This window comes from Myiozetetes cayanensis, unplaced genomic scaffold (assembly GCF_022539395.1).
Source record: "Myiozetetes cayanensis isolate MyiCay16 unplaced genomic scaffold, myiCay2020 scf1, whole genome shotgun sequence".
In the NCBI taxonomy this organism is placed as follows: Eukaryota; Metazoa; Chordata; class Aves; order Passeriformes; family Tyrannidae; genus Myiozetetes; species Myiozetetes cayanensis.
Genome location: NW_026086604.1, coordinates 147,258,209 through 147,271,176, shown reverse-complemented (window position 1 = coordinate 147,271,176; position 12,968 = coordinate 147,258,209). Strand labels below are relative to the sequence as shown.

Genomic DNA, 12,968 nt, shown 5'->3' with positions numbered 1-12,968 from the left:
ATCCTCTGAGCCTCATTGTGCAGGGCAGATTCAGGAAGGTTTGGGTGCATCCCATGAGGTCCTGCTGAGGCTCAGCCTCTCCCAGGCTGTGCTCATCCCTCTGCTAAATCTACTCCACGTGCCTCAGCACCTACCCTTGTCAAACCCACTCACTCCTTCCGTGCTGTCACTGAGCATTTAAGGGATCCTTTTCTGGAAAATAGGAACAAGCCTCGATGACTGCCACCCCTCCAAGGGAGATTGCAAACTGCTACAGACACAGGAATACTCCCTGGAATGCATCTTTCCTCGCCTGACACTTCCTGGAGTAAGTCCCAGACAATGAGCCCGGGAGGGAAGAAGGATGCTTGCAGTGCCTCAGGATGTTTTCCTTCCCACGACAACAACAACAAAAAGGAACACTCTCATCTGGGGAAGAGGGAAATGTCCCGATGCTGACCCGGGGGCCAAAGCAGGGAGGGTGGGATGGGGACCAGAGATGTAGAGCGGGAACTACAATTCCCAGAAGGCAGCGCAAGCCGGGGACCCTTCCAGCTTCCCACCAACATAGCGGTGCAGAAGAAAGATTCATTAGGGAGAAATTCCCCTCCGCTCCCTCCCAGCGCTCCCGCCAGCACCTTGGCGGTGGCGTGGAAATCCCTCCGGGCGTTGCGAGCTGAGAGCATCTTCCCTGTCCCCCTCCATGCTCCGCCAACCTTTGCTCTTCGGCTTTGTTTGGCTTCACCCTTCCTCCGGTAGCTCTCTCTGCTCTGGCCACAGACTTCCTTTAAGCTCTGTTCTCCACACAGCTTCCAGTGCGGTCACACGGCTGTGCCGCCGAGGATGCTCCGGAGGAGGGAGGTGCCCGCCCGAACCTGAGGCACCGCTCAGGTAAGAGGCGTTCGTTCGTCCCTGTAGCCCCCAAAAGGAAAGCAAGCAGACAGGAGATTCTTCTTTTACCCTTTTTAAAGGATCTGTTGGGTTTTGCCAAAAATCCGGGCAGCTGAAACGCTGCTGGTGGCGAGAGGTGCCCGTAAAGGGGCCGGCGAGGGCATCCGTGGCGAGGACACCGCAGTGAGCCACCGGCATCTGCGGCCGACCGTGTTCGCCCCATCACCCACACCCCACCGGACGGTCCTTGGTGCCGGGAGGCCTCAATCCACCGCCCACTCAGGGGTTCGTGACCTTCCTTAATAAAAACACAGTGCTGAACTTTTCTGAGTCCTCTTTCCAGCCTGGCTGCTGCCGAGGCTTTGTCTGCGTTCAAATAAAACCTGTTGAATTGTCACACAGCTGCTCCCCCACCTATGGAGAAGTCCTGGCCCCTCCCCTCCAACAGCAAATGCTTAACCCCGTTCCTGCTCCAAGTGGGTGTGTTTTGTCTCTCCTGGCTCAGTATAACTTTTCAGGTAGTTGATTTTTTTGTTGGTTTTATTATTACTGTTATTATCATCATCATCATTATCGTTATTATCATCATCATCACCATCATAATTATCATCAATTTTGCTTTCCTGTGGTTCCTCTGTACCAACATGGAACACTCAACTCGGACAGGAGCACCCTTGTGTTCTGGTCATAGCTCCCCAGTGTCAGTGGGGATCCAGATGGATCAGCTGGAGGGGAAACGTGACTGAATCTGAAGTAATCTTCCCCATTATAATTGAAATCTTCATTGACTGCTCTGAGCCCTCTCCTCCGAGGGCCATGTAGCTGCAAACTCTGCACCACAGTTGTGCCTGGATGTTTATACTCCACATCTCCCACCACTTGCCCCCTGACCCATGGCATCCCCACTCCCCACCCCTGCACTTCAGTGACAAGCTCCCCAGCGACTCATCTTCTCAGCCACAGCATCCCAGACCTCCAGGGAGGAGGTGACATTGGCAGCATGTGTCCTTGCTGGCCTCCTGCCCCATAACTGGAGATTTTGGGAGCCTCACCTTCAGCCATCAGTACCATCAGTGAAATGCTGCCCAGCCACTCATGCTCTTGTTGACAGGCATCTCCAGCACCGCTGGTCTTCCTCCCCTCAGCCTTTCTGGCTCCTTTCCCTGCTAGCAGTTCACACTCCTGACAGGAGAGTTATTTTCTAATGGAAATACTTAGGAATAAGACCTTTCTGCCAGTTGAACCCCTTTGAGGAGGACAAAGGCCTTTCAACTTTCCATGTCTCCCTTCTCCAGCTGCCCACTGAGGACACCACTGACTAGTCCTCCCCTGTGCATGGAGATCTGCCTGCCCAAAGCAGGACACCCCAGTTTTGCAAGAGATGCCAAGTTTGGGTTTTCTTCTGAGTTCAGGGGATTTCAGTTGCTGCAGAGTCACTCCCCAAAAATGAGTTTAATTGAAATGCAAAGTACATTACTTAATTAACTTATTAACTTACATATCTCCTTGCTCAAAGGACAGAGGGCTGTTCTAAGAGTAAATCACTAGTGCAGCAATAGAAGACCCAAAACCTCTGTGTCATTATAGCAGTCAGTGCATCACAGGTTCCCCATTGCCAAGGGAAATCATCCTGTTCCTTCTCTCTCTGCTGCTGTCCAGCTGGGGCTGTGGCTTCACAGATCTCGGATGTCACCTGTTGTGTTGACACAGTGAACACAGGAGGTGGAGAAGAAATAATAACCTAATTATTTCCGCTTTATTTTTTCAGTCTGGCAATTCAAGTCTCCGGGAATACCAGAGATACCTTTCCAGGAATGCCAGAGAAGCCTGTCCAGATGAGAGGAGGCAGGAGATGGAGTTACAAACATTGAGTCTGCAAGGATGAGGAATGAGGAAGAAGACCACACAGTCCGTGTTGGCCCAGAGCTGGCATACAGCATGGCATACACCCTTATCCTACCGGGAATAAAGTGCATCCATTGAAGTACACTTTGATGTGTGTGTCCTGATGGTTTTTGTATCCCCACAGACGGTCCATGCCCATAACTCCGTGGCTCTGTTGTACCCACCAGCTGCTTGGCAGCCCCACGGGGTGCAGGGTACTGGGGCACCGCTGCCATGAAGGGCGTGGTTAAGCACAGGGTGCCAAGGACCCACCCGTGTCAGGAGTGTGGGAAATCCTTCAGCAAGAAGGGGAACCTGAAGAGACACCAGCGGATCCACGCGGCCGAGGAGCTCTTCACCACCCGGGGCCACCTCAGCGCCCACCAGAGCGTCCACACGGCAGAGAGACCCTTCTGCTGTGGGGAGTGTGGGCGCTGCTTCCAGCTGGAGGTGTGCCTGGCTGCCCACCAGAGGACACACGCCAAGGGGGGCCCCTTCCCCTGCGCCCGCTGCGGGAAGAGCCCGAGCACCAGGATCTACTTCAGCATCCACATGCGCACCCACAGGGAGAGGAGACCGTTCGCCTGCGCGGAGTGCGGGAAGGGCTTTGTGAAGAGGGCCACCCTCGCCACCCACAGGGAGATCCACAGGAGGGAGAAGCCCTTCAAATGCCCCGAGTGCGGCAGGTGCTTTGGGCAAAGGGCCACGCTGGTGGCTCACCAGAAGATCCACCTCCAGGGGGGACCTTTCATCTGCACGGAGTGCGGGAAGAGCTTGAGCACCAAGAGGTATTTCGATGTCCACCAGAGGAATCACGCTAAGCAGAAGGGGCACGTCAACAGTGTGTCTCTCCGGGTCATCCAGGTTAAAGAGGAGCCTGAGTTTGCTCTCAGGTCAGAGGAGAGTGTGTTGGAGAATATGGCCCGTGAGGGAGATGTAGCCCAGGGGTGTAGCATACCTAGAAACCCATCTAATCCAAAAACCCTTCCTTGGAAAATCCAGGTGAAGGAGGAGCCGGAACCACCCACTGATGACACAGCAAGCACTGCTGCAGTAGCCTGCCAGAAACTTTACATCAAGGAAGAGCCACCAGAAGACCCAGACTATGGAAAGCTCTTTCATCCAAAGATCCCACTACTGGCTTTACAGGGGAGACAGCCTAAAAAGGAAGAAGATGCTGATGGGCAGCATGAGTGGGAAGTCCCTATAACCAGTAACCATGTGCTCCATGTGAAGGAAGAACCAGAGGAAAGCACTGACTTTGGGATGCATTACGGACAGAAACCAAACCTCAGTGCTATCCAAAGGATCCAGATTAAAGAGGAACCTGTTGTGGAGGCCAACCACCAGGAGAGCCAGAGCCCAGAGAGGAAGCAGAAGGAATGCTGCCAGTCCGCCAAAGAGGGGATGCTGGAGGACCAGGAGAAATCCACGTCCAAGAAAGATCCCTCGGCAAAAGGAGCTCCCAGGGGTGAGCGGGCGTTTCCCTGCCCCGAGTGCGGGAAGAGTTTCAACCAGAAGTCGAACCTGACCAGGCACAGGAAGATCCACACGAGCGAGGGGCCCTACAAGTGCGGGCAGTGCGGGGAGAGCTTCCGCATGAGCCGCAAGCTGGCGCGGCACCAGCGCGCCCACCTGAGCGAGCCCTTCAAGTGCCCCGAGTGCGGGAAGAGCTTCACCCAGCGCTCCAACCTGGTGCGGCACCAGAGGATCCACACCAAGGAGGAGCCCTACCAGTGCCCCGAGTGCGGGAAGACCTTCAACCAGAAGGCCAACCTCTTCCGCCACCAGTCGATCCACGCCCGCATGGGGCCTTGCAAGTGCACCAAGTGCGGGAAGTGCTTCCCGCACAGGCGCCTCCTGATCAAACACCAGCTGCTCCACTCCCGAGGGGGAGCCTACAAGTGTGGGGCCTGCGGGAAGCGCTACCGGCTGAAGAAGTACCTGAGGAGGCACCAGAAAATCCACGCGCGAGAGGGAAACGCTCCCTGCTCGGATCTTGGGGAGACCGCAGGGACTGGGCCCCACCATGCTGAACCGTCCCCCTTGAAGAGCGAAGAGGAGAGCTGAGCAGTGGGATGCCTGCTCCTGTGGGAATGTCCTTTGGGAAAGGGAGGAGATGGAGACAAACTGCTCGCCTTATGGTTGTGTGTGGGGGGGGGGCAGGTCAACCTGAAGGTTCAGTGGGGTCAAGAGGCAGAGGACGGCTGGAAAACAGTCCCCTGGCACTTTTCTGAGGACAGCCCTCAGGGGTTCACAGCTGTGGGATGGGGCTGGGGACCCAAGCACGTGGAGGCTGAGGGATAAGAGCTTGGCATCCTTTGTAATGGGGTGTGTGTGTGCTGCTAAAGGCTGCCAAAGTTGTGCATGCCGAAATTACCTTGTGTGGACAACATGTAGCCAGGAGGAGCAGGCAGGATTTCTTTTTGTTACGTTACTGTGTTTCTGGGAAAGATGAAGGGAACCTCTCCCATCTAGGCAAGGGTTTAAAGCAAGGGCCAGGTCTCTCCCCTCATGTATCTCTGATCCAAACCTTAATTCTGCTGGGCTGATGGACCCTTGTTCACTGGGAGAAACATCTGCCAGCCAGACCAGGGTTCTAAGCCCTGAGTCCCTCCAAACCAGGCTCCCAGATTGGCTTAAGCCAGGTCACTGTACTGGGCATGATTTAGCGAGTTCAAACCAAGGAATAGCAGGAATAATTGAAAAAGTCTTCAGGCTTTATGGACTAGAGAACTGTAAATGATTTCCCTATTGGGATGTTTTCCCTTCCCTGTGTAAAGGAGACTGTGCAGCTGCTCAAAAGCATGGACAGTTCAGCAGTTGTTACCACTCACTGCTGATGGTTTGTTTGAGTGTTCCCTGGTCAGATGAATCTTTGTGTTTTGAAAGCCGCTGGTGAAGTGGAGGTGTGGATGAAATCCACAATTCCCTGAGCCACTCCCCGAGGTTTCTTTGCAGCACTTCTATGTGGCCACCTGGCAATGCCACATTTTGGGGTTCCTCATGTTGCTGTAGTACACAGAGTCCCAGAAGCAAGCCTACCTCAGTCCCCTGAACCTGTAAACTGCAGATAAACTGATTCCTATGAAGTTTCCCCTCAAATCCCTCTGATCTGGTGGAGATTCATTTTTGGGACAGAGAAGGCAGACATACAGGGGAAAACAACAAGTTTAGGATGTTCCAGGGGAGAACACCCTTGTTAGAAAAATGGATCTGGGTAGAAATCTCTTTGCAGGGCTGGGAAACCACGTTTTTGGGGACAATAGGGCTGAGCCGAACCAGCCAAACAAAACAGCCTCTTTTGGCTTGAGGAGGGGCAGGGGTACAGCAGAGAATGCCAGCGAAAGAAAATGCTCACCAGATGGATGGTATTTATTTCCTTTTCGTTAGCTGAGCGTAGTCAGGCTGTAGAGACTTTTACCAGGAAGAGGAACTGGTGTGAGAGGTTTGCCAGCTGAATTATTGTGTCCCTGCAATAAGTCAGTGCCAGTAGTTTTCCTAGACATCACCGGATCTTCCATCACTGTGGGTGTCCCAGCTTTTGGGGAAGATGAGAGCTGTTAGTTTGTAATGCCTTTTCAATAAACAAGTATTTAAAGAAAAAAAGGAACAAAGTGGGTGTGTTTTTTGTTGTTGATTTTGGGGTTTTTTTATAAACTATAAGTGACAGAACAGCACTATATATTCTCCATGCAGTGCAACAGGTGAGCAATGGCAGAGCCAGATGGCTACCAGTGGTAGCCAGATGGGTTTATCTGGGGATTGTCATAGAATCACAGAATGGTTTGGGTTGGAAGAGACCTTAAGGGTCATCGACTTCCATCCCCCCTGCCATGGGCAGGGACACCAGGACTGAACAAAGCCAAATCCTCACAGTAGCAAAGCAGCCTTCAACCTTTTCTCCCTAAACCCATTAAAAGGGCTCCAAGAAAATAATAATAATAAAATGCTTAAAATCTAAATAATTGCCTCATTTTTTACTGCATAGGTTTTATGCAGAAACCCACATGTGTCAGCATTCCCTGAGTGGTCTCTGTCACCAAGTGAAAAGGATGCCCACACGGTCTGCTTTTGCCCTGAAGTCTGTACAGTAAATTCAGGATCTCAGTGGAGTTAAGCCAATGTAAATGTTATATTAATGAAGAGAGATCCAAGCTCTGATGACTTTTTTAGAAAGAAATCTGGTCTTCCACCGTAGGTCAGGTAAGGCTTGTCTGGAGACAACTGCTGTCCTATTTCTAGCCATGCACTTTGTTTCCATGGATTTCAGGAGGAATTTGGCTGAGGATCGCCTCGTTGACTCTTGACTATCCGTGTGTATGACCTCAGTTCTGTCTCCAGCACTCAGCATGGCCTGTCTGGATGGAGATGGAGGCAGGCTGTGGTGGGGAGCACTTGAACAAGAGAGCACATTTCGTGCTTCCCTGGGACACCAAATGGTGCTTGCTGTGTTGTGGTGTGGTGGGAATGAGAGGGTCCCTGGCTCCAGAGCAATTGAAGTGCCCTGGGATGTTTACTTGTCCTTTGAGAACATGTCAGTTCCCATGAGAACTTCTTGGAGAATCCCAGGCTGCAGGGAGCTGGTGTCCCCACAGATGGGGAGGGAGGAAAGGAAAAACACCGGGGTGAAAACTGGGTGAGCAACAGGATACTCAGTATCCCATACTTCTACACATGTTTTACCTGTTCACTTTTGACTTTCAGCCTTAGTGGGGAAGGAGTATTTACTTACCTACCACCTCTTATCCCATCCAGAGCCAAAGGGATGCAGCCAGGGAGCACCACGTGGGACCAGGTTATCGAGCTGAACTGCCTGAAACCAAGGCACACTTGGTTCCTCTCCACAAAGGCCACTGCCTCCATCTCCTGACCCAAAGCACAGGCCCTCCCTTCAAAGGGATTTCTTGTGGTGGAACAGAGCAAAGGTGAGAGATCTCCATCAGAACACCAGAGCTTCAGACTGGTCACCACCTGAACAAAGCCATAGAAAAATCTGTGATCTCACTAAGCTTTAAGGTCCCTTCCAACCCAGACCATTGCTTGATTCTATGATATCATCCCCAAAAAATGTACCTGGTGCAACAGCACGAGGTCACAGATACCAGGGAATCTCACTACTCTTTTGCCCAAGGCTTCTCTTCAACTATACAGCTGTTTCAATATGCAGGTTTCACCTTACATCCTTATTTAAAAAAAACAAAACAAGAACAAAACAAAATAAAGAGCATGAAAACACCCCATTTTCTCCTGGGGTTTGTCCTTTATTTTGTAACTGGGGAAAGAGAACCAAAGAGAATGTCAATGTCATTCCTTTTTGTGGCCACTTGGCAAGTTCTTTCTGAGCCAGGAGTGTGACAGGGAACAATCCAGAGTGTACCTTCCTACCCAAAAAGGTCAAGAGAAACTGGAACTGTGTTTCCTAAGGTGTAGTAACATTTCTGTCTCCCGAGCACACTAAATTCCTGTAAAAGACAGGTATAATAGTTACAGTATTTCAGCCTAATTTTAGAGATGGGGAAACTGAGGCAAAATTTGGATCTGAACAAAATCCCACAAACAATGTCAGGTGCACATCCTCATCCTCCTGTTCCCCCATGTCATGCTTTGAAACAGTTATGGGCTCATTTAATCTGAATAAAGATGTCAGGAGAAATTTGTTCGACTTCTAAGTGACACGTATTTGAAATCAGAAACCACGAGGAGCACAAAATATGTAATGCCCAACAGAGACTAAACTCCTTTTTTACTGTTTGGTTCTTTTCTTTTCTTTTTTTTTTTTTAATCACTGTTTTCTTTTAAACCTCCTGAGAGTGTCCTCCCAACATTTAACCTTGGCTGCCAGAGCTGCTGTCTGCAAGGTGCTACTGATGAACAGCCAGGCAAAGTGGCTGTGTCTGTGTGAGTAATTCAACCAGGCCAAGGACACTTCTCCAGCCCTGAGGGCACCCAGCTGGCTTGCATCCATACAGCTAAACTTCATTCAGGGTGGCATCATCCAGCTCTGCCCTGGAACTCATCCTTGGCTCCAGCTCTGGCTCAGGCTAAAAGTTTCAGCATGAGAGTTGAGAAATTTGTGCTCCTCTGTGCAGGAACATCGTGGGGTTTTCTTCAGTGACATGGCTTGGGGTACCTTTTGTCCTGAATTAGCACATGTTCAGCCATCACCAAATGATCTAGAACTTGCTCTGTGACCCAGGCTGGCAGGGCCATGGATTTACTGTGGGCTTCTGAGGGCGCCAGCACTGCTTGTCATAGCCACAGACCAATCCAGGCAGGCTGTAACTGCTACAAATCACCCAGGAACAGGCTTCCCTGGGAGCTGGAGACTCACAAGGAGATTCAGATCACATGGAGGAAACAATTGTCTTGGATTCACTGGGTTGAGACCTCTTCCACCATGTCTGGTAGAGGATCAGACCTGGGCTCTCCCACAGTCTCATCAAACATCCTCTTCCAAGTCACCTCATTTTTGCAAAGTGTTTTGAGATCCACAGACAGAAAGGTCATGGAAGAGGAGAGCAGGATGGCTTATGATGTGATTCTTGGGGTTGTCCTGTGCAGGGCCAGGAGCTGGACTCGATGAGCCTTGTGGGTCCCTTCCAGCTCAGGAGATTCCATCATTCCATGATTCTTTCCTTGCTTGCACAGCTCTAAGTGGGGATCAGCCACGTGAACAGAGTGAAAGAATCCACACAGACAGCTTGGAGGTACCTACTGGAGATTTCTAATGCAAAGCAGTTCAGTCCAACTGCCTAAAAATAGCAATTGAAAAAATGAAAATTTTCTGTTGTAAATGAAAAGCTATTTCCAGCCTGCTGCAGTGTGAGCACTGCAATTTCCCTAAAACAGCACCTGGACACCAAACTTTGGCACCCTGCAAGCAGCATTCCCACCAAGGACTGCAGCTCCCAGGAACCTGCAGCCCTGGCAGGTGGGGACCAGGCACTGTGTAGCCAGGCAGGGAGGCTGGGGATCCCCCCACTCATGCCCAAGAGGGTTTGGGGCTGTTGTTTCCTACCCCCCAAGCCCCTTCTCTCCCTGTCCCAGCTCCTCTTCCTCTGTCTCTCCTCCCCTGGTGGTTTTTACACCACTGACACAGAATTCCCATGAGTCAGCACAAGCAGACATGAGTGAAGTAGCTGGAGGACAAAAAAGAGCTCAAAGTGGGGCAAAATAAGAAAATCTGGCCTATGACACTTGGATACATCCAGAGCTGTTGCTGCTGAGGGAGATGGGAGAAAGGTCAGTAAAAGGCTGAGCTGGGATGCTCAGGGCCAGGATGGGATGCTCAGGGCTGAACCCTCTGAGGTGTCTGCATGTGTCCCCCAGCACCCCAGGGCAGCAGTGGGACACCCCTGCAAGTTGGGGTCACCAGTGTGTAGCCAAAGTGTTTGTCAAGGTTGGCTGTGGTGGAGCAAACTGCCCTGGCTGGGGTTAATCACCTTGCTTGTCTTTCTCAGGATGAATCCTGTGTGAGACATCTCACTGCTGCCCTGCCTCTGTGTGTGTGTGTGAGCTGGTGTGGGTCTTCACAGAAAGTAGAAATCTTTATACACCATATTTATACGAAAACATGACTTTTCCCATTTTAAAATAACCTCATGCATAGGATAATCCATGGGCACATTATCTGTGGAGCTGAGGGTGTTCATTGCAGAGCCACAACTTCAGAGCAGAATTTGGGAGTTCACCAGACCTGTTTCTTGCACCACAAGCTCAGCTGCAGTGCCAAGACGTGTCTCTCAAACCTGAAGACCACTGGTCTGGGGCATGTAAAGCCACACTGAGGTAGGGAAAAATCCTCTACAGTGTCCTCAGCGTCACACATTTGCAGTGGCACCACAGTGTGTGTGCAATTGCTCTGCCAAGAAAGGATGTTGGGTTTCTCCTGGATGTGACAGCACAAGGGGTAATGGCTTTAAGCAGAAAGATGGTGTATTTAGGTTAGACATAGGGAAGGAATTCCTCCCTGTGAGGGTGGGGAGGCCCTGGCACAGGCTGCCCAGAGAAGCTGTGGCTGCCCCATCCCTGGAAGAGTCCAAAGCCAGGTTGGATGGGGCTTGGAGAAACCTGGGCTAGTGGGCCCAGGCAGGGGGTGGAACTGGATGATATTAAAGCTCCCTTCAACCCAAACCATTCTATGAGTCTCTGATCCTGCAGTGTTACTGCCAGATTCAATTCAGAAAGAGCAAGAAGGGGGTTCAACACTCTCTTCACAGAGCTGAGGGCTCCCCGTGGCCAGAGCAACACCCTCCACCCTCCCACTCCCTCTTTAGCTGCCAAATTTTGCCTTTGAGATTGCACAAAGGTGGTGAGACACAACACTAATTTTCAGTACCTTCCCGTGCCTTTGGAGCTCAAGCAGCACCAATCCCCAGTAAAATCACCTGGTGTGAAGTTATTCCATTCATTCCCCCCCAGTGCTTTCAGTAGCTGGATTCTGCTTGTGCCCTGTGCTCCATCCCCCCCTGCAGTCCCTGCTGCTCAACATCCTGTCCATTAAATTAGTATTTTGCCATTAACTACAGCAAAGAGCTCTGATGCCATGAAGGCAGGATTAATACACCACTATTACCTTGCAAAAACTCTGCCAGCTTGCACACGTGGTCACCAGATGAGCCAAATGGATAGTTACACAAAATTAAGGACCATTTCCATTTTATCCTTTCCTCCTCCCAAGTAGATCTGTGTGATTTTGAAAATTTCCTTCAGCGTTCCTGTTGTTTTAATCGACCCTTTTCTTCCCTGCATTTGTTTCCTGGCGGTAAATTCGTCAGCCCTAAACAGGCAGAACGATAACAGACAGTGATAACAGTGCAGGAAACTGTCGCATGAAAAGCAGGGAATTAACTCATTCACTGGAAAACAGGCCGTGGTGGAAGCCTGCTGCTTCCTGAAAGCTTTGTATCCTTTTAAGCTTGCTTTTTTCCTCTCACTGTGTGTGTGTGTGTGCAAGATGTTCTTGCTCCAGTAATCTTTGCACAGCTCTGCCCCATTTCTGCGAGCTACAGAGACAGCGTGTGGGCTCAGCCCTCACCTCGTCCCTTGTTCGGGGGATTTTTCTTTCAGGAATTACCTGACAGCGAGGAATAAATTATCCAGCACCCCTTTTCTAACTGGTTTCTTTAACTCACACTATGTCTTTGCTAATAATCCCCACTGCACATAAACAAGCCGGGGCTGGGGCGGTCAGGAGGCAGCTACGGACATCGTGTGGCACAACTCCTGCCCTGACGAGGTGACTGCTTTTCTAGCCAGGGGATTAGGAGAGATGAGTAACAGAGCGTGTCACTGGAGCATGGACACAAGAAGAAAAGGCTTTCCCAGAGCATCTTCCAAAATGAGACCCCAGAGGACAATTAACAGAGTGTGAGCTGGACACTGCTTTGGGGGAGAGAAGCAGCTCCGTGTTTATGAGCTGTGGTTGGGCAGCTTTCCATGGGCTTTCTAGAAAAGTTTGACAGTCTTGGGGTGAATGAAGACAAATTCTTATAACAAAGTCTCTCTCACCTGCAAATCTTCCCAATATCAAGTGAGGAAATAAAACGAATTTGGAATATATTTGGTTTTTTCTCTATCTCAGTGGCTGTGGGTCCACATGGTGAGATTTTTGGGGTTGCCCTGGGCAGGGCCAAGAGATGGCCTTGGTCATCCTTCCAACCACCCTTCCAACCCTTCCAACTCAGAATATTCCATGATTCTGTGGTTCTATACCCTGGGGCTGGCTTTGTCTCACCTGAATTCCTGTCTCTACAGCGCAGATGTAAACATCTGAGCTCATCACCCCCTGTTTAAAACAAGCAAAGAAACAAAAAAAAAAACACAAACAAACAAACAAACAAACAAACAAAAAAATAAAGAAAAAGAAGGAAATATATGGAGAAAGTAATTTTTCTGCTCTATTTAAATTACAACTCTGGGATTAGACTCCAGGACTGTTTCTGGCTACATCCCCACGAGCAGCAAAGGGGAGCCAGACTCGGAGCGAGACATCCCCATCAGCCCACGGTGTTTTTAGCCTACAGATCCAATCTATTTGGGAAGAGAGGAAGGGCTGCAGGGACACGGGCTGCACAGCCAGCAGTTATTGGACACAACTGGTGCATGGAGTCAGCACTGCAGATGCCTGTGATGGAAACACATCCCAGCCCTTCCCGGTGTGTTGGCTGTGCTGGGTTGTGCTGATGGAGCTCTGCCTGCAGACAGTCTCT

General features: G+C 50.6%; 1 protein-coding gene across 1 annotated transcript; it reads left to right on the top strand.

Annotated features, from left to right (window-relative positions):
- Positions 1 to 545: 545 nt before the first annotated feature.
- Positions 546 to 4,911, top strand: LOC126642835 (zinc finger protein 260-like). Its single transcript, XM_050320798.1, has 2 exons — positions 546 to 870; positions 2,639 to 4,911. The coding sequence occupies exon 2, from the start codon at positions 2,989 to 2,991 to the stop codon at positions 4,822 to 4,824; it is 1,836 nt and encodes a 611-aa protein (XP_050176755.1). The 5' UTR covers positions 546 to 870; positions 2,639 to 2,988; the 3' UTR covers positions 4,825 to 4,911.
- The last annotated feature ends 8,057 nt before the right edge of the window (positions 4,912 to 12,968 follow it).